Source organism: Abramis brama (genome assembly GCF_963993115.1).
Source record: "Abramis brama genome assembly, chromosome: 19".
Taxonomy (NCBI): Eukaryota; Metazoa; Chordata; class Actinopteri; order Cypriniformes; family Leuciscidae; genus Abramis; species Abramis brama.
In genome coordinates this window covers 8,492,405-8,513,649 of record NC_139981.1, presented here as the reverse complement: position 1 = coordinate 8,513,649, position 21,245 = coordinate 8,492,405, and the positions used below count along the sequence as shown (strand labels likewise).

General features: G+C 37.6%; 2 protein-coding genes across 2 annotated transcripts; both read left to right on the top strand.

Moving 5' to 3' along the window:
* Positions 1-9,520: 9,520 nt before the first annotated feature.
* LOC311069466 (G-protein coupled receptor 151 protein) lies at positions 9,521-10,687 on the top strand (the record flags this gene model as incomplete). Its single annotated transcript, XM_084092645.1, has 1 exon — positions 9,521-10,687. The coding sequence occupies one exon, from the start codon at positions 9,521-9,523 to the stop codon at positions 10,685-10,687; it is 1,167 nt and encodes a 388-aa protein (XP_083948771.1).
* Positions 10,688-12,640: 1,953 nt separating this feature from the next.
* Positions 12,641-21,207, top strand: mavs (mitochondrial antiviral signaling protein). Its single transcript, XM_084092407.1, has 6 exons — positions 12,641-13,274; positions 16,494-16,559; positions 16,652-16,781; positions 16,899-17,079; positions 17,170-17,876; positions 18,478-21,207. The coding sequence occupies exons 3-6, from the start codon at positions 16,659-16,661 to the stop codon at positions 19,219-19,221; spliced, it is 1,755 nt and encodes a 584-aa protein (XP_083948533.1). The 5' UTR covers positions 12,641-13,274; positions 16,494-16,559; positions 16,652-16,658; the 3' UTR covers positions 19,222-21,207.
* The last annotated feature ends 38 nt before the right edge of the window (positions 21,208-21,245 follow it).

Here is a 21,245-nt window from a genome sequence, read left to right as displayed (position 1 = left end):
TGAGTAAAAACTGGCACAACTCACCCCACTCTCCCCTAATGGTTGGTCAGTCATGAACTGAAAACCTGGTCAAGGCCTCTGATATAGCCTATATATCCTTTGTTAAAGGGATAGTTCACCCAAAAATCTAAATTTGTCATCATTTACTCACCCTCTGTTTCAAATCTGTATGAGTTTCTTTCTTCTGTTGAACACAAAATAAGTTTTTTTTTCCTACTATGGAAGTCAATGGGTGCCATCAACTATCTGGTTACCAACATTCTTCAAAATATCTTCTTTTGTGTTCAACAGAAGAAAGAAACTGTACAGGTTTGAAACAACATGAGGGTGAATAAATGATGACACAATTTTCATTTTTGGGTGAACTATCCCTTTATTAAGGTAAAGATTACAGTGATGGAAAAAGCCCATAAAGGCAGTGAAGCCTCAGAAGTCTTGAAGGAAAGGTAAGCGACATGTGTCCCATTGTCTTGCTGGTTGTTCTATTTGTTTATGAACTGGTGGTCTCATGGGAATAAACCGAATTCGAAATGCCCAAGTGAGACGATTAATAATATGCATGTTTCCGCTCGCTCAGGCGGATATTATCCTGTCAAAACAGCTCGTGAGACTGCAGACGCGTCTCGAGGCCTTGTCCTACTAGACTGGCGTCATGGCCGCTGCTCCGGGCTCAAAGCGCACACTTGTTTGACGCAGCTGGCCGCACGCTGCGCTTTTCTGTGTTCTAGGGCTTTACTCGCGGTGTCAACTTTCAAACTAGAGGCATCAAGATTTTCTTTGAGCGGTTTAACTCGATTTAGAATTTAATTATCCGCTAAACTGCGCGCGGAAGCATTTTGTGGGAACAAGCGGCACTTCACAACCTCTCGTGTCAATCATACGATAAAGAGGGAACACCAATAATCTCAACAAGCGATCACGTTACCCAAATCAAAATAAGCTTAAAATTATATCTATTATAAAACATAAAAGTATTTTAACATTTCGACAGATTTTATATTAGGCTTCTAAAGTGTGGATGGTGGATTTATAGAATTTGATTAGATTTAACTATCTAACCAGTGTATCCAAGGACTAGGCCCAAAACAGAATTCATTAGGCCTATTGATATTTTAGGGGGATTTTTTAAAACATACTTTTCAGTCATTTTTCCTTCACTGTTAAAACTTAAGTTCGGTTGCTGTCTTACATTTTCTAATCATAATCAGTTTGGCTGTACAAGTCATTTACAATTAAATTATATCAGACTTAGCTACTTAAAGTCAGAGTTGAATCTTGTTTAACTTATAAATTTTTTTTTTTTTTTGATGAGTTAAAAGTAATGTAAAACATATTTTACCATGACTTATTGATCATTTCATTTTGACAGTGTTGTCACTTTAATTTAATAATTTATTTTATTTATTTTATTCATTTATATTTAATTAAAATAAAGCAGCACAATTAAATAAATTCGGTCACAATTTTATTGCATGCAATCCACTTAATTTTGTAAACAGAAGTTTAATGCATGTGTATTGGGACTATACAAAAATAGTGTTTGTTTGCATTAACTGAAATTTGGCAGGGGACTGTTAATTCCCAGCATGCTTTGCATTGGACTGGATGGGAAGAGTGTGTTTTTGAGATGAGAGATGACTTTTTAGAGTCTAATGGTTTGTTGGGGTTTAAAAGTTTCAACAACCTACATTACATAGTAGAAATGTACATATAACATGCTAACATGCACTGTTGCTTGCTAGCAACTGAAAAAGACTAATGTACTTTTGGTTTATGCTACACAAGGTTTTAAGAGGAGTTAATTAGAACACTTAACAACAACAACAACAACAAAAAAGCTTTTCTATCCACATATATATTCAGTTTAGCCAAATAATTATTTGTTTGAGTGCAGTAAAACAAGTGTACTTCCATCAGCAATGTTAAAACATGTTATTCAGTCACATTGCCCTCCACTGGTAGGTTTTCAAAACAGAAATGTGTACTCATAAATACCAGATCTGGTTCAGCAGTACATTTTTGAATTTTGAAACAATATTACATAACACACACAATAACTTTTATTTATCAGCACTTTTCACAGCACTTAAGGACACTTTATAGCATAAAAGAAACAATCAAGCAAAATACAAAATAGCAATAATCAGTTATAAAAAGAATAAGATCATTTGAACAGACATGTTTCAATCTAAGATTTAAACATAAATTTAAACATGATAACTTATATAGTTACAAGTTACATTTACAAAGTTGACATGTTCTCAACATCATGTTCAAATGCAAAAAATAAAATAAAAATAAAGTAAGCCTGTAAACGAAACAAAACTGATTAAGTGCAAATAATGGCCTTTAATGTTGCGGATAAAAAAGAAGAAATAATTATGCACCCTTTTCCAAGTATCTGTGTATCATTCTGATGACAGATGTCTCTTTTGAATATATCACTTAATTTCAATCACAGACTGATCTTTTGAACAGAGAAAGAAAGATTACAGACTCAATTTGCTTTAGGTTTTTGAGCTAACTGTGGTGTGGCGTTTGAATGAGGGTCCGTGTTTGAATCATAATGGTCCAATCTGTCAGTGATCTTCAGTGTTTATCTAACAGCTTAGACAAGGCAAATAGACACTTGGGTTTGATCTTGAGGTCTATTGTGATTGGACACCACAATGAGCAGACACATTTGAGCAGGTTAGAGGTTACAGGTCAAAGGTCACAGGGTTTGTGGTCATGATCATGGGTGGCATATCCCCACAAACATCATAATTTGAGATTCTCCTAGCCATCTGTGTGCATTTATGTGTAAGATGACTGAGTATGACAGGATAGAAACGCAAAGCACACATTAACCTTTCTCCTCGTCTCTGAATCAAGGGAGATGGACCTCAGCAGAAAATATTGATTATGAAATTGTTAAAGATTCTTTGCTTTTGCTCAACACTCTTAGAAGAAAAGGTTCTATGTAGAACCTTAAAGGATTATGTCATGTGCTATATATTTTATAGATTTAGTTTTAATTAATTACATTTTATTTGTAAAATAACCAGTTAAACATGAAAGTATTATGTAATCGTTGAAGACGTTTCTCTTTATATTCTGGCATAAAGGCTTCTTTAAAATAAAAAGAGTAAAGAACCCTATTCAACCCTTTTTTCTAAGAGTGTTGGGAAAAAATGGTTTAGTTAACTGTGATATGAGGACATTTTAAATATCAATTTATTTAGTTAACTGTGAAATATTTTAAACTAAATTTATATATATATATATATATATGTACATATATATATATATATATATATATATATATAAAACACACACATCACACATATATAAAATATCATTGCATGTGAATTTATATTAAGAAAAAATTAATAAGATAGATAGATAGATAGATAGATAGATAGATAGATTTCCTACCTAGCAAAAGGCCTTTTCTTATCAAAAGTATTCTTCCCATGTTCATATTGACCCGTCCCGCACACATGCTTCACTTCTGTGTGACCCTGGATTAAAGGCGTACATACACCATAAACTCTGGAGCTAATCGAACAGCGTCTGCAGGTTTAGTTGTGTCATTTGTTTATTTGTTTAGTTGGAGACCATCATCTCTGGCAGTCCATATGTTGTGTCAAAGCCAAAGGCGAATATCTCTGTGCATTAATCAAAAGGATTTTAGTTCATTTATGAACATGCTCGCCCGGCACCACTGTTTTAAACTCTGCTGTCTTAATCTGAGTGAACTGTGCGTCTGCCGTTGTTTTGGTCTTTGCCCTTGACCGCTGATTGATTTGTGCTCAAACAGGTCGGTAGTGATGCATCTGCTAGCAGTTTGAAAGCCAAACATCATTAACCTTTATAAGCATGGCCTTCGATTTTTAACTGAGCATAATCTGATGACCACAGAGAAAATGTTACTGTTATTAAGACTAAAATTAGCGTTCATTAAAGGTACACTATGTAACTTTTTTGTTTAAAAAAATTGTTACAAAAATTTTCAACTCTGAAATTGAGTCAATATCATCATCAGTCCCTCTTCCAAAATGTGTTGTTTGTCTAAAATTGATTCGCTATGGTAAGCATATTATAAGTGTTTATATTTTAGACCTGACGGGATGCCGAGCGAGAAAGGTTGACATGGAGCAGCTAAATCTTGAACCTCTGGAGAATCACCCTTTTTTTTAAAAACGCAGAACAGAGGAGAGTCTGCGGGTAAAAAGAGAGCGTGACAGAGCTTGTAATAAAATAGGAATCAAGACTGGCTTGGCTTGACTTTTTAGAGATGGCGAGAACTGAGGGATTTGAAATGTTGTAAAAGTGACGAAGAGATGCCATTTTTGTTACTCAACAAGTGAGTGAGGTATGAACAGATAAATTGCCATAGCTCTCTAACAGAGTTCATTGTAAAGCATTATCTATTGTAAAGGGTTATTTCATTATGGTTGTTGTAGCGCTGCCCTGGAATTTATTTTCAGTACCGTGTCTATTAATGAGTAGCTAGTAACGCCTTCAGCTAGTCAGCTTGAGATCATTTCCATCTAAACTGATTAAATCTCTTAAGCCTAGTAGTGAATGTTTGATGAGCAGTAGGATAATATCTCTCACTTTTTTAGTTATGAGAAAGAAACATATTCATCCGCACGGTCAAGCAGAGCCGAATCACACCCAAAACAAAGTTCTTCCGCAAAATGCATGCAGTTTTATTTTTAACTGCTAGAGGGCCAAAAGCTACATAGTGTACCTTTAAACAAAAATAGGCAGCTATGTAGCATGTTGTCCATAATATATACAGTGGACAATATACTGGATAAATTATCTCACAATTAAGTGACCATAGAAGTAAAGACTTTTTTCACTACTTTGTTTTGTATGGATTTTGACATGGATTATGACATGCAAAAAATGTGTTTTTCCATTTTTCTAATCAAAATGAAGAAAAAAAAAATGAAAAAAAATTGGGTATTTTGTTTTATTTGGTTCTTATTTGATTGGTCTTTCCTGTGTCCTTTATTTAACTTTCTAACCAAGTCTTTTGTAAAATCATTTTAATAAACAAAAGCTAATTCCTGATGGAAGTGAACATCACTACTCAGTCTGGAGGCCAGAGCCCTTGAAATGAGCTGTTTGAAACACATTTAGCGAATTGAGTAATGGAAAAACAACCACATTTTCTCTTTATATGGATTGACCTTTCGTATGACATCCAGGCCTTAATGCGACATTATCCTCCAGGAAGTGCTTTTTTTGTTTTGTTAGGAAAACCAAGCTAGTTTTAGCAATGTGATGTTTTGTCCTTAAAGTTTTGCCTCATTCTAAAACATTCCATCCCATTACATCAGAATTTCAAAAGATATTTACATAGAATTGACACCCTGTAAACAAGTGAACTCACTTTGTTTAGTTCTAGGGGTGAATCTAGGTTTATTGGGACACTTTTTGCCATTGAGAGGACTGGGAAAAAGTGTCCCACTCAACCTGAGTTCACCCCCTATATTTCTATCCTAAGGCAGCTGTTGGCATCCTGCTCATTTTCTTGCAATGTTTAAATAAACAAGCTATAATTTAAGTTTAAGGACTTGAGCTTGACTAGAGCATATTTCTGAAAGTTGAGTGTATTTTACAGTAACATCATGGGAGGAAAATTAAAATAGTAACACAAATCGTTAAGCTTAGTTACCACATACAGTGCCAGTGGTTCACAGAAGGGCCTCAGTGTTTGTATAGGGGACGTGTAAAGCAACAATCAGAGAATATTCAAAGAGTTTCAGGAAACGCATGCAGAGCGCTTAAGGGCAGAAAGCAAAGGAGAGGATTACCACAACTGAGCGTAGGAAATGACATTTAACTTGTTAATATTTCTAGCTTTAGATTAATGATAAATTGTCTATTATTTTTCCGTAAAAGAAAAAGATAAAACTGGTGTTTGGCCGTGGGCCCGAGCGCCGTTCGTATGCAAAGTGACAGCCAATTAATGAGCGCCGAGCTCGGCTAATGACGTCATGCCTTTCAGCGTCTAGTTTCGGGTAATGACTTTCAAATGAATCTACTGATTGAAATGTAACTTGCCTGGCCTCGGGCGAGCAGCTAGAAATAGCTAGAACAGAGGCAATCAGAAGATGGTTGAAGACAAAGGATACTCGCCTCCTTACAAATCAGTTTCTCCGTACAGAGCTGCAGCCAGCCGATGTTGGGAATCTATAGAGGAGATATGCATAGGCCTATATTGATGAAAAAATTATTACGCCAGAGACTGCTTCCAGCAAACATGCATTAGCATATTCATAGTAAATATGAAGGCTGTTTACGATAATAAGGTCGGATTATTCAATTCAATGAATGTTAAATAGATGAGCAAATAGTGAATGCGTTATCTACAATGACTTCTATTTATTCTTCATCTCTTCCCAATTGAACTCTTCATTTCATTTAACTTTTCTCCTTTTTTTAATTTCAGTCGATTTCGTTTTTTTTTTTTTTTTTTTTTTTTAGGTCTACCTAACGTCCGGGTTATGTGCTGAGTAGCTTATTTGTGGGAGAAAGCCCGGCCTGCGGCCAGCGCGCGGGATAAGCGCTTTTTATTATACACCACCACAGATAACCGTGGAGATTAGCGCGCGAATGCTGCTGTGCATAAAAGTATATGCGTGTGGATCAAGATAAACATTGTGCCATTTCCGCGCGTTTGGCGCCTCACTTTGTGTCACAATTACTCTGCAATTGTGTGAGGAAAGTTTTTAAAGCAGTGTGTCAAACTCAGTTCCTGCAGCCTGCCAAAGTCCTGCAGAATATACACTCTTAAAATAACCTTTTTTTCCCCTCAGTGTGAAGAACATTTTAATAATCAAAAGAACCTTTTTAGGGTTCTTTAGATTATTAAAACCACTATAAAGAAACTTTTGTGCAAAGGTTCCATAGATGTTAAAGGTTCTTCATGGAACCATTAATGCCCATAAAGAACCTTTATTTTGAGTGTAGCTTTAACCCGCTCAGAATTACTTCAAACAATGGCAAGTGGATTGGAGCAGGTTTGGAACAAGACTGTGGGCTGTGGCCCTCTGAGACACCCTTTTTTAAAGTGGAACTTGTTCTCTTGCCAAATGTAAAGAAAGGCTATATAGAAATAGACCCTGAGTTTAGCTAGGCTACTTCTGGGGCCGGTTGCATACACCACTAATATTAGTCTTAGTCATCACATTTCTTAAACTGTTTTAAGTCAGTTACATAAAAACGTATTGGTCTAATTTGATACCAAAAAGTAAGACTTGAGAAGTATTACTTAAGAAGTAAGTCATACTAGTAGGCTACTTAAGACACAGTTTTAACATAGCCTATGTTTATGCAACTGGCTCCACTGAATATTTGTATTCAGAAACAGAGTCGATGACCCCTCCATTTAGCTCTTCAAAATCATTTCACATGCAATATTAAAATATTAAGGTTTATAGAGCCTCTAATGTAATTCTAATTACGTCATATGATTATGATAGTAATCGCTTACCGCTATGGTATTTGGCTTTATGGACTCTGCCTCCCTCTTCAGGATAACTACATGTATTACAAATATCTCTCTTTTTTCATTCAAAATATTGAAAGCTGTGGAGATTTTAAACATTTGCAAATTATTTAATGTTTTTGTGTAATTTAACTTGTTCTTAATGTATTGGTTATTATTTGGTGTAACCTGATAGTTGTTGCAAAATTGTCAGTATTAGGCCATAAAAAATAAGTTGGATAGGTTGTGGATTCATGTGATATATTTTATTTTAAAAATAATTATTTAAAGTCAGTTTAATTAATTGTATCTTTATTTAATTGTTCATTATTTAGAGAACATTATGAAATATCAAATCTAATAAATGTAATAATTACAAAAAATAATAATAATACACTGCATGGTTTAAATTATTGTTTAACTTCTTGATTCTAATTGACAATAAAAAATATCCAAACCCTGAATGAAGTAACTATTTTCGTTATTGTAAACATCATTACAGATTCAAGTTTGGGATGGCAGCATTATATAATCACTAAGCAAATTTGCAAAATGGAGATTCAATCCCTTATAGAGATCACCTGTTAAAGTAAGACAAGTGAGAAAAGTGCTTTTGAGAAACTAAGTTAATATGAGAATGCTCAATATCATGAATGATTAATTAATTTATAGTGCCTCAGTGTTGCTCAGTTATGTACTAGCATGTGTTTTTCATGAAAAATGGCAATAAAGGTCATGACATTTAGCTAAGAGCCGCCATGATGGCTCAAGAAGCCCCCCCCCCCCCCCCCCAAAAAACATAGCCCTATCAGTGGGTGTTTTTTTGTTAGTTTGTTTACACTAAAAAATATATTTTATATTGAAAAAAGGAAAGTTCATTTAAGCCCGGGTGTTTTCCTGCCTATGGACCAATACTCTAGAATAGGCTCCAGCATCCACACAACCCTATACTGTGCATATAGGACCAGCATTTTGGAGAATGGATAGATGAGATCATACTTTGCTGTTTTCCAAATACATAAGAAACCTCTCGCTGAACCCCATTCCATTGAATATGCTGCCCTGATTTTTCACATTGTTTATGTCAAAGAGTGTTATTAAGAGATTTGTAATGCCCCAGGGGCAATTACATACATACGTCTAAAAGCACTGACTGACAGCGGAGAGAAAAGGCGAGATTGTGTGTGTTTGTAGAATCTTATAAAAGCTGGTCCCTGAAGTAAAAACATTACTTTGACCGTAAGAGAAATTCTCAGAGAGGGATAAAAATAACCTCCCCGGCTGTCTTTGTGCACATTAAGCAAACATTTTTTGCTCTTTCTTTGTTGTTAGAAATTGCAAAAGCAAAGCCAAGGGCATTGTCAAGAAGAAAGTACATACACTGGCCCTGAATTATAAAAGCAGGTCTGAAAGAGTGACTGTAGGGCCACAAGATGCCTGAATATAGTCAGAAAAAAGAACAAATATGACAAAGCAAAACACCTTTTTTCAGTGGTAAGTCACACAGGAGATGCTATAGGCCTATCTATAGGACATATATAGCACATATATATATAAAGCAGACATGATGTTATTTTACTTAAAATAGTTTTCAGACTCCACTGTAAACCTCAATTTATTCATAATTCTTGAAGTGGTAAAGATCACAATGAGAGTTAGGCTATGTAGTCAATGTTTTGATAATTATCTGAACGGTTGTCTTCTCAAATGTTTTGTATTTATGATCAGTGACTTCGGTCACCATTTGCACAGTAAAAACACAATCCACAAAAAGTATAGCCTAAGATTTTTTGGGATTGTTTACTTCATTCAAGCTGCACTGGTGAGAAAAGGGGAACGCCATTAGTATGTTTCAAACACACAATAGGCAAATCTGGGTTTGTGTTTCCCTACAGCTACGATGACGTTGATGCTGGACGACAGTGAATGGCATCTCTTTAAATATCATTTGTGCAGCCAAGCGCGCGCTCAAAAAGGTGCATCCACAGCCACAGCAGAGTAGTTCCCACTGGATTACGTCTGGCATTGGACATGGCAGCAAACAGCACATTTGTGAGCTTCAATGGTGGCATTCAGCAATTAGAAGGTGAAGATACTAAAGTAATTGTACCGGCTATTCTCAGCACAATCAGTGGGCTTGGGATCGGCGGGAATTTTTTGGTGCTTGTGATACTAATGTACGTTTTTGCCAGCCAGAGTGCATCCGAGGCATATATCATGCTCGCCAACTTGAGCGCGACTGATTTGTTAATACTCTCTCTGTGCGCTCCTGCGCGCGCTCTCACATACTACAACCGCTCTTGGACACTCGGACCACTGGCTTGCAGAACTACTGAGTGGATCCAGCATAGTTGCCTGGCGGTCAAAGCTTTCACACTGTTTGCGACGAGTCAAGCACGCCATGAGTTTTCCACCCATCCCGAGGACCAATCGAATTTCCGTCAAAAGAACGTTGTGATCACCTTAGTGCTCATATGGACGGTTGCACTCGTCTTTCCAGCTCCTGATATCGTTTTTTCCAGGTTAAAGGAAGAGGGAAATATCAGTCTGTGCGTCTCTGAGTTAACCTTTCACTCCCAAGATGCTATGCGAGTGTTCAGTAAGATGCTACCATTGGGTATCTATGTTCTTCCCATCATCCTCTCTGCTGTGTTCCACATCAGGACCATCTTCCTCATCAAACCGAGTACCAACGAAGAGGTTTTTCTTTCACGCCAATATGAGAATTCCTTGATGTATTTAAGTGTCATCGCCGTGAACACGCTCATGATGCTTCCTGAATGGGCCTCTTGGGTGTGGATGCGTCATAGTTCTGGCGAAAGCTGCAAACCTTCAGCCGGTTTGCTGATTTTCTCTCAGGTGTGCATTTACCTGAGCAGCATGTTCTTTCCCGCCATCCTTCTCACCATGCATGTGCCGCTCAGAGAAAGTCTTAGCAATCTGTGTTCGCTGTTGGCTTGTCGAGGTGCTAAACACAGGCTGAAAATTGAGGGCAACGGAAATGAGATGCGCACAATGGTTATGAAGGTGTTGGATGAGCGGGGGTGTGTGACCATAACAGAAAGGCATTCAGATGCATTCTGTCAAACTCTCCCAGATCTCGAGCATTTTTGGAGCGAACGGCGAAACACCACAGTAATGGAGGAAAGTGACCCGTTACCATGGGAACGACTAAATCAAAGTAATGTTGAACTCTAACCCTCGTTCCCCTGTTGGCAATTCCAGTTTAAGATGATCGCTGAATCTAGCTTGTCTAAAGGCATTAGCTGGTCCAAACTAGGAAACCATCAACAAACCAACTGCCAAATGGTCATACCATCTTATGTTGGTCTTTGGAACATGAATAATGTAATTCTTTATTAAAAGTGATGACAGAAGTCTAGTAATATTTTGTACATATGACACCTTGGAAAATAACTGTGCAGTCATATATTGACTAATGCATGTATTGACTTTGGAAACCTTTTCTGCTTGCCCTGGATAGTTACACAAGGCCCAAAAGTTTTATTTTTATTTTTATGAAATAATGAATGTTATTGTCATTAGTCAGCTTCTGTTTTGTCTGTTGTATGTTTAATTAATATATCATATGTTCTGACTCCGAAATGTTTTAAGTATGCAAACAATAAAAAAATGCTTTACAAATTATGAGTATCGTTTATTCCCATTCTTGGTTAATTTCAAACGCAGCTTAGAATGTTGGCTAACATTTCAGAACATTCAGCATGATTTGTTGATAAATGTTTCATAGAAATATTACATATTTACATACATTGCACTCTTTTTACCCATGCTATATAAAAAAATCGAATCCAGCATAAACCAGCATTAATTGCATGTCCAGGCTGGTTTATGCTGGTTAGAGCTGGTATAGAGCTGGTCTAACTGGTGGACCAGCATAGTCAAGCTGTTCTCAAACAAAAACTGAGATGGTGTACCTGTTCCACCAGAACTCCTCTACTACCAGAAACCATATCTTCTCATGCTGGTCCCAGCATGCAAAACATACCTTATAGTATGCAGACCTCATACCAGCAGAGACTATACAGGTATATATATATTTAATACTGTGGGGCCTATATGTCTTTATTTGTGGTATCAAAATATGTGATGTAAAAAGATGAAAGGAAAGACTGTGGCCCACAAAAACCATGTGAGCATGTTGTATTATCAGTCAAGAGCTCACAGTGGATGCTGTTTTAGTGGAGGCTCTATTAGTGCCGAATGGATGATTACCTTTAGGTGCTTTTTGCAAGAGAAGATTACGGTTCTTTCAGCTAAAAGCCTTCTTGGTTAGTACAAAATACACTCTGACATTTACTCTTCCAGGGGTGAACATACTATGACATTCAATATGCCAGCAATGAATGCTCACCACAGATGTGATTGGAATACATAAGCAAATGCATATGTTTACTTAGAAGCTCTTCAGTTAGATGTGACCTTAACCAAGCTGAACTTATTTTGTACAGCTAATCTATAACCTATAGCAGCTTGGCAGAATTTTTTTTTTTTTTTTTTGGTGGTGGTGAACATGCCACTACTTTTGAAAATCTTAGTATGTGTATTCATGCCAACAGTATTTACAGCAGTTTAATTTAGCCTACAAATATTTATTCACTCAATGTATTTACTTTAGAGAGTATGAAAAGGAACTGTTATACAATATTTGAAGTAGGTATTTGCATCGTTTGTTTTAGCTAAACATACGTCCATTTGTTACACACAGCATTCTACCTTTAGTGGCCCATACTGAGACACATACTTAGAGGGATTGGCTGTAGCCTCAGGAGATATTCTTATATTATTCATGCATTTTCATGTAGTAGTAGTAGTAGTACAGCTCCACTCTGTGTACATGGCCATGGCCAATATTGTGTTAACCCTTATGTCATTTTTGAACAAAAAAAGTTTTGTTTCTTTAAAAATTGTAACTTGGTATGAAATTTGACTTGGTCAAATGACGACCAGCTCCTCCTCCTACAGCTCCAGCGAGGAGGAGCGAATGTAGAGCTCCAGAAAGCAGGAGCTGGACTAACCACGCCCCATTGGAGCTCCAGAGAGGAGGAGCTGGTCGTCATTTGACTCTGCAGTGAGCACCACTTGACTTTTAACTCAACTGTGCAAGCATAAACGCGCATGTCTGAAAACGCGCGTCTGCGCAGTGAGTACACACACAACCCGTACACAGTCTATTCATATCTACACATTTAGGCTAATATATATTTTTAATGGTGACATTATCACCCGGGCCACAAAAACTTTGGCTTGAGGGACTTAGACCCATAACTGGAAGTAGCCTATGTGGCACGTTCAGCATATCTCTCTGTCGTTACCTCGGAGAGTTTATCAGTTTTTCATTGGCGTCTTTATCAGCTTTTACAGCTACCATACCTAGAGCTGTATAATTAAAATATGTAATCATGTATTTCAAAGTCTATCTGACCAGGCATAATTTTAGTTAAACGTACTTTCGAGTTTCGACCTCACAGTTGGTCCCCTCTGATCACTAGCTGCCACCATAAGATAGCCCACACATAATAATATTAAGGTTTTAAAAGTCGTCCAATTCCAATAAGATTCCAAAATAATTTTATCGACACGGAAATACAAGAATTTAGTGGCGTAATGTAACAAGTTGAAACACAGTTCGGAGATCCAATGAAAAAGACAAACAGCGTGTGATGACAGGGGAGGGTTGTGCCTTAAATGCTGAAAGGAAGACGTGCATATCGAAAGTGTCTCAGTCTGCGAAAGAATTGATAGACTGACTTTCCTCTAAAGGGTAAGCTCAAATACACTTTACATTTGAGGAATTTTAGTTGTTATGTGCGTTAATTAGCCTATAGTGCAGGCCTAGCCTACTTGTGTTTCATGTGTAAATGCATAAAGCTCGCGCGCCAGTTATGCTAAGGGTTCTCCTTACAAACAGCCGGATTGTAGCCTAATACCCGTCGCATAAACTCAAAATGTTATACTTTTATGCTTGGGATTCAAAGGTTTGTTCCTCGTACTAAGTCAGGCACAATGTAGCATAGCTACTTTAAAGTGTGGTATACTGTATATCAAGACAAGTAGTGCTTCCTGGTCACCTCAAAATACTTGACAAGGTTTCTTTAAGATTTTACAGGGAAACGGTTCGGTCGTTTAGAGGACATTCCACATAAGAGTAGGTTTGCCAGTTTCCTTGAACAGAAGCCAATTAAGCTGTCTGTCATTGTGACCTCAACCTCGTGCTTTAAAGCCTATAATAGATTATTAAAAACTGGGAATAGTCTTGAATCTGGCTGGCTGCACCTGAATACTTGTCTAGTTTAGTGTGTCTTTATTAGAAGAGTGAATGGACCCTCATGTGCCTGCTATCATACATGATGACAGATAATACACATGGCTCTGTTCCAGTTAAACTATTTCATGTTTGACCTTTGAGGGACATGAACTGTGGATTGACCTGCCAGTGCCTTAGTTTAGAAGAGCAGCACTGTCATTGAATCTGACAACAGATTATAATTGCTGAGCTGTTTAAGTGCAAACAGACCAAAGTCTGATGACCTGTTCCCACTTCACCGTTATTCTGTCGATTGAACCTGTAGTCTACTTGAATCCTCCTTTTGGCTATAAGGAGAATTGAAAACTTGATGCAAAAAGTGTGAACAAATCGCACTGCGTGTGTCACAGATGCAGGTGATGCTTGTGTGACTTTGTCTGCTTTGGCAATCTTGTCTAAGGTAGGACTTTGGACTGTATTTGTGGGCTTGTTTGGTTGGACTGGCTTCAGGGGTATGAATGTCAAAAGTTTGGTTACACATGACTGAATACTTTTTTTGAAAAGTATTCACATTCCATCTGTTTTCATTTGTTGACTTTTATTCTGTTATACTTTTTATATTGTATACTGTTATAAATTAGTATTATACATTATGCAGTACTATTATACTGTACATTTTTTTCTATTATTCTATTGGTATACTACTTATATACTAATAATCTAACATGTGGAAAATAGTACTAATAATGAATGAGTACAGTAGGTGTGTCCTGGTAGTTTATAAAATGTTATATGGAGTGTATTGAATGGGAACATTTTTTATTTATTGCGAGTAAATATGCAGACTGAACAGGTCAAATGGTATATGTATCTGTTGAAGAGCAGGTCTTCGAGATGTCATTTTACTCCATTGGCATTGATTTCCTTCCTTCTAGGAACAGCATATATATGTGTAACTCGACATTTTGAGGGAAAGAGGAGCAATGGTTGCAGAACAGCAGTAGTTTATGCTTTGATGTTTGGAGATCATTAATTTTTCCACTAGCTGGGTAATGTCCAGGTCACATCAGTTTTGTGCTCTCTACCAAACAGAAATACTAAATTATTCATACATTTCAAGGTCACTTTGCTGTGTAGTTCTATAATATGCCTACTAATGACCATTTTAAGTGCAAATTATTTAAATGTTTAAATGGTAAAATGTTTAACACAAATGAAAATTATTTACAGATATACTGTACATGTGCTCAGAAGCTTAGCACACATATTGATTAACTAGTATATTATATGAGGTAGAGATCTGATCTGTCTGTCCCAAAATAACATAAAATATATATGTCCTCTTTACATGATGGCACAATTTAGAAATACTTAAGACATCCACATCAAGAACATCAAATACTTTATATTAGTCACATTACATTACAAAAGCTGGCAGAAAAAGTTTGGGAACCACTGCAGTAGAGAAACATATTTTCATGCCCCAAACATGCACCCATATATAGACACTCTCAGACATGACCTTACTTGTAAAATCCTATAGGATTTATTTGAAACATTGTAATTTATACAGTACTACAACTTCTCAACTTCAATGGGCTTTTCTTTGTGTGATGTGAAGTCTCTAGGGCTATGTTCACGCTGTCCAATTATTTGTGTATCCGATTGGAATTTGATCTAAAATTAGACTGTCTACATTGTGTGTCACAACTGTTAAGATCCAATTGGTATGTCCCATGCTTCTTTCATTTTCTGAAATATCTGCATTGGTTTCTATGGCAATAACGTTGCGCTGGTAGTTATACGCCAAAAACAACAACAACTGCAACATGGAGGGATTTGCAATGCAGATGTTGTCGATTTACCACATGTCCATATGTGTAGCCATTGCACTGGACATTCATTTAGCTGGATTTCAATCGGATATGCACAAAAAAACAGATTTGAACTCACAGTGTGAACGTAGCCTTTGTGGCGTCTTAACATGTTTGGTTTCATATACTGTCAGTAGCTAATATTTTGAGGTACACAACACACTGTGGTCTCTCTTCATTAATCACCGTTGTCCTGGATAGTCATTTAATAATAAACTGCAGAGCAGCAGAGCCATATGTCACAGCAGTCTGAGGACAGCAGCGCCAGGCCAGCCCAGCAGTCTCAGACCGGTTTTGGGGTGAAGCTTATAGCGTCATTAAGGGTAGGTTAAGTGATTGGGTGGGGCATGGTGTTGCCCTGGCATCCCAATATAGTGAATAATGCTGTACTCCTGTGAGTTTGGGCAAATATGGGCATTCAGGGACATCCCCTGTACTGATGAGTAAATGTTGCAAAAATGATCTGCTTTACATTCATCACATCTGCTCTACATTTCACAAACATTTATTTCTGGTTGCAGTGATGTCAGATGAATTTTCATTTTTCTGTTCTGTTCTAAACTCTTTTTTTTTTTTTTTAATGAAGGCCAAATGGAAACTTAAGGATTTCCCTAAAATTCTCAATATACACCAGTTTCACTTTCACTTTTAGCTGAAAGCTTTCCTCATCCAGAAGTGCCGTTCATGATGGATTATGAGATGATCATATTTCTGGCATTGTCGGTAGATTGTACTCTGCCTAGCTGATGATAATTTAAGCCAATTCACAGTTAACCTTCACATTCAACTTTTAAAAAAAAGGCTTTTAAGGGTTTCACAACAAAGATTTGAATGAATAAAAAAATTCTAATTCTTTTCCCAGGGCTAATTTGGAGTCCAGATTCAAGGAAACAAAGAAGAGGCTGTTGAATTTTACTGTTTAAAGCAGGTACTAATATTCAAGTATGTGTTTTTATTTAGTGTAATTGAAGACAATAAAATCACTAAATAAAACTCTTTTTCTATCACTCTCTTTTGAAGTGCAAAAATGTCATTGACACGTGAACAATTTTATAACAAAGCGATCAGGCCAAATTTGGCTCACTTTTCATCAACGGTCAAAGTGAGAGCTATCATAGCTCACCTGCCATGCCTCACACTCTCTGATAGGGTAAGCCAGATCACATTAACCACAAATAACATCACCACTATAACCAGATATGCAAGAGTGAAAAGCTCAGCTAGCTAAATTGTTTTTGTTTACTAATTATAATTTTACATTTTGCAGGAAGAGATTGAAGCCAAGAGAGAAACTTCTGGAAACTTCACTGCTATGCAGACACTTCTGGACAATCTACGCAGACGAGAGAACTGGCCTAATGAGTTCATCACTGCACTGCAGAACTGTGAACATTGGGAACTGGCCGCTGAGATGCAAACTGCTTATGACAGAATCAGAGGAATCACAAGTAAGAGCTATCTTGCTTGTGTTCAAAGCAAATTTTGAAAAGGATGGACATTATTTATGAATGCCTTTTTTGTTTATGTTTTGTCTATAGATAATCCAGCTTCTGCTGCTCCTGTGCACAGACCTGCACCTACTCCAGCTCCTTCTTATTCTCCAGCTGGTGCCACAGCAACCGTAATCACAGCAACAATTCATACTGTCCCAGCGACCACTTCTTTGCTGATTCCACCCGCAGGGGACGTCCCAGCACATTCAGCTGCCCTTTCCAACATGCCAGCATCAGAACCTGCTCCTGCTCCTGCTCCTGTTCTCGAAGTTCCAGAGACACAGCAAGTGCAAAAACTTCCTACTCTGGTTCCAGCTCCTTCTCTTGAACCAGTATCCCAAGCTGAAAATGCACCGCTGGTTGTTGCTCCTTCCCAAACACCTCCCCCTGCTGAAGTCTCAGTCTCCAAAGTCCCAACCCACACAGGGCCAGCTGAGAACAAAACGCCTGTTTTAGATACTCCAGATGGCTTGGCTTTAACAGAACAAACCACCAACTCCTTATCAACTGGTGAAACTCTCTTCTCCACCTCAAGTGCTCAAGCATCCTTGTCAAACACCTCTCAAATTCAAATTACACAGCCTTGCACCACCTACCAGAGTTCTCAGATGTCAGAGAAGATCCAGGTGCCAATCGCAGTCAAGGACACCAACACCTCTGTGAATGTCCCTGTCCAAGAAACTAATTCCCCATTGAGAGAGGAAAGGACAATGCAGGGGCCTGAAGAGATCTCTGACCCAACTGCAAACGAGGTAATGCTCAAACCAAAGCAATCCACTGTTGTTCTTAGCCAAAGCTATAATATAGCAAGTTTGTTTCAATTAAATTCACAGTTATTTGTATAGCACTTTTCACAATACATATTGTTTCAAAGCAGCTTTAACAAAAATCTACATTACGGTACAATTAAGAGCAGGGGTGGGGAACGTTGGTCCTGGAGGGCCACTATCCTGCAGAGTTTAGTTCCAACCCTAATCAAACACACCTGAACAAGTCTTCAGGATCATTAAGGCTACAATCAGTTTTTTTCTTTTCAGGGTTGGAGCTAAACTCTGCAGGACAGTGGCCTTCCTGGACCAATGTTCCCCACCCCTAATTTAGAGTAATCTGCTATCAGATGTAAATGTGTGCCCAAGTAATGTCCATATGTCAGAATGTACAGTTCTAAGATGAAACAAATCATGTAGTTAGCTAACATCATGTATTCATTTAGGCAGAAACAATGAGCTCATTAAAGCAATTATTACAAGTTGTGATCGTAATGATATAAAAAACTTTCTCAGTAGGCCTTTCTCAGTTTTTCAATGGTTAATCTGTTGTATTCTGTGCCTTAATCTTCTGTTTTCTCTGCAGCATGTTCAGAGGAACAACACTGCTGGATTACCAGTTTTTAATGGCCAAACAAATTCGACTAGAACAGGTCAGGCAACATCATCTGCACCTGCTGAGGTGCACCCTCCCTCTTCCATCGACCAGGAATATTTCAGCAAACCTGGCATCCTTCAGCATCCAGAACCCCAGCAGAACAGAGCAGAGATTCTTCCTGTCTTGCCAGAACAGCCTTGTTCAGTGGTTTCAGGTGATTTGGAGATCAGCAGATCAATAGATTGTTCCACAGAACCTCGAAGGTCTCCTAGTCTTGCAGAGCAGACCTCCACTCCCATTGCTTCCCTTGATTCTGCCTCTCAGTCCTTAAATGACATTGCTGTTCCCTTGACACCTAACCAGCCTGAGGAAGACCACTATGAATCTTTTTATGAGAGTCAGACACGGGTCAATGTATTACGGTTTTCTGAGGAGCCACCTGCTGAAAATTTTAATGGTCAGCCACCAAGCATGCTGCAACGTAGCAGAGACCAGCATACCCTGAACCATAGCGGCACAGAAAATGTAGTTCCTCTCAGTGATCCATCTGGGCATGATTCAGAGCCATCAGACCGAGAGCAAGAATCTAATGCTAGGCCAGCAATTATTCTACAGCCAGTGCAGAGAGAAGTGGGCGATGCAGGGTTATTCAGGATAAACAACTTCCAACTCATTGCTGCTGCTGGGATTGCTGTATCTGCTGTTTTCTTGGCCTGGAAGCTCAAGCATTAACTGAAAAGGTCTTAAAATGATAGTTCACCCCAAAATGATTTTTTTTTTTTTTTTTTTTTTTTTTGATGAAATGCAAAAGGTACTTATTAAGAAGAATGCCCAGGATGCTCTTTTTCAAAGAACAACAGTGCATGGTAAACGCTGCTGTCAAGTTTAGAAAAGGACAAAACGTACCATAAAAATATACCATACCACTATATACCAAGTATTTTAAAGCCGGAGCAGATTGAAATTCTAGTTACTCACTGAAAATCTTGCCTTCAATCTTACATAACTTCTGTCACCAAACTCTTTTGTGGTTTCATCCTTATGTATTTATTTTCATGTGCGTATATTTGGGGCTATATATAATACTTGTCTGCCATGTGCCTAATGCATGCCTTGTATGCCAGGGCCGTTAATGAATTTGACTGCCGTTGCACCTGTAAAATCAGATTCACTAATGTACCTTTTAAATCATTTGGAAAAACTAGCTTGACAGGTGGTATTACATTGTACAACAATTGGTTGTATTGTCAATTGTAAAACATTGCAAGAGTATATCCTGTGTGACTGACCATGAATATAAGGAGCTGTTGCATAACCCCTGTTGGACATTAATAGAAAGCTCATTTGGAGCACTTGCTCAAGCATTATGTAGTAGACTGTGCAATTGTTCCAACCCTCTCCGTTAGCCCCCTCACAGAAGATTCTGGAGCAGTGTTTGTTCTCAGACTTATCTTGTTTCTCATGAATCCTCATTCACAGACACCTTAGTGAACTCTCTATTTCATCACTGTCCTGTATTTTGAAGGCAGTTTAACCTCTGTGAGACTGTCCAACAGACACTTTCTGTTTTACTGGAACATCAAAGCATACACACATGCACACAGGAAGCATTTCACCATTGACAAAAATCTCATTTTTTTGGTGGGAGGGGGGGACTGAGTCCAGGGAGTGAATTTCAAGGGTGGGACATCCATGAAATGGCCTCAAAAAGCTATTCGGATTTCATACATAAATGAAATAGGATTTTTCGGCATCTGTGTTTTAAAAATATACAATATGTCCCCCACCACTGGCTGTAAGAGGTAGGCCTGCCTATAGCGGAGTAACTGTTAAGATGGATAAAACTAAATTCAAACAAAACCAAGTGCCTAATGTGTGGAGGGTAAAAATCTGTTAGGTTTATATTGCAGCCTTGATGTATATAAGGTTTGTGTCTGTATACATGTTTATGTCCATTTTGAAGTGTAGTTGAATAAGATAATTTTTGTCAAATGCATTTCTTACATTGTATATGTTTTTGTTTTTTAAATTCAGTTCACATGTTCTCTTGCATTCAAACTCATGTTCTATGGGGTTGCTAGTGGCATTTGCTACCTTTTGAGCTGGAGAATGTGATACGATTCATGCTCATAGCATCAAATTATCTGTGTAAGAGTAAACTGAATTATATTGTATGTAAACATTGTGAATGACTCTGAATGAACAGAGTACACTTAAATGCCCGGTTTCACAGACGAGGCTTAAGCCTTGTCCCAGACTAAAATCCAAGCTGTCTTCATTGAAAGCAACTTGCACTGACATATCTTAAAATATATAAGTGCCATTGTTTTGTCTCAACATGCACACCAGTAATATTTTTTTCTAAGGCACGTTTATAAAAGCTACTTAAATGTTCTAATTTAACGAAGGCCTAATCCTGGCTTAATCTAAGACCTTTCTGTGAAACCAGGCCTAAATGTAATATTTTAATCAGCAATTGCACTTGTATCTACACTTTTTGGTATGAAGTTTAGACATGTATGATTGAACATGATTTTAAATGCACTATGTGGTATTGTTACTACTGATCTTTTTAAGTACTGGTATTATCTCTGGGCCTTTATTTTAGGGGAATATTTATACTTACTAGGTTCAAGTTTTTTGTGTACTGGTCATTCTTGATGATGCGCAGTCTTAATGATTTCCTGGAATGCTTCTGAAATAAACTGTCCTACCTTGTGTCTTTCTGGTCAGTCATCATAAGCATCAGTAAGGGT

Coding starts and splice junctions, on each gene's coding strand:
- mavs (XM_084092407.1), top strand. CDS start 16,659: ATGTCATTGACACGTGAACAATTTTATAACAAAGCGATCAGGCCAAAT. Junction 17,080..17,169: donor CAGAATCAGAGGAATCACAA/GTAAGAGCTATC, acceptor TTTTGTCTATAG/ATAATCCAGCTTCTGCTGCT. Junction 17,877..18,477: donor CTGACCCAACTGCAAACGAG/GTAATGCTCAAA, acceptor TTTTCTCTGCAG/CATGTTCAGAGGAACAACAC.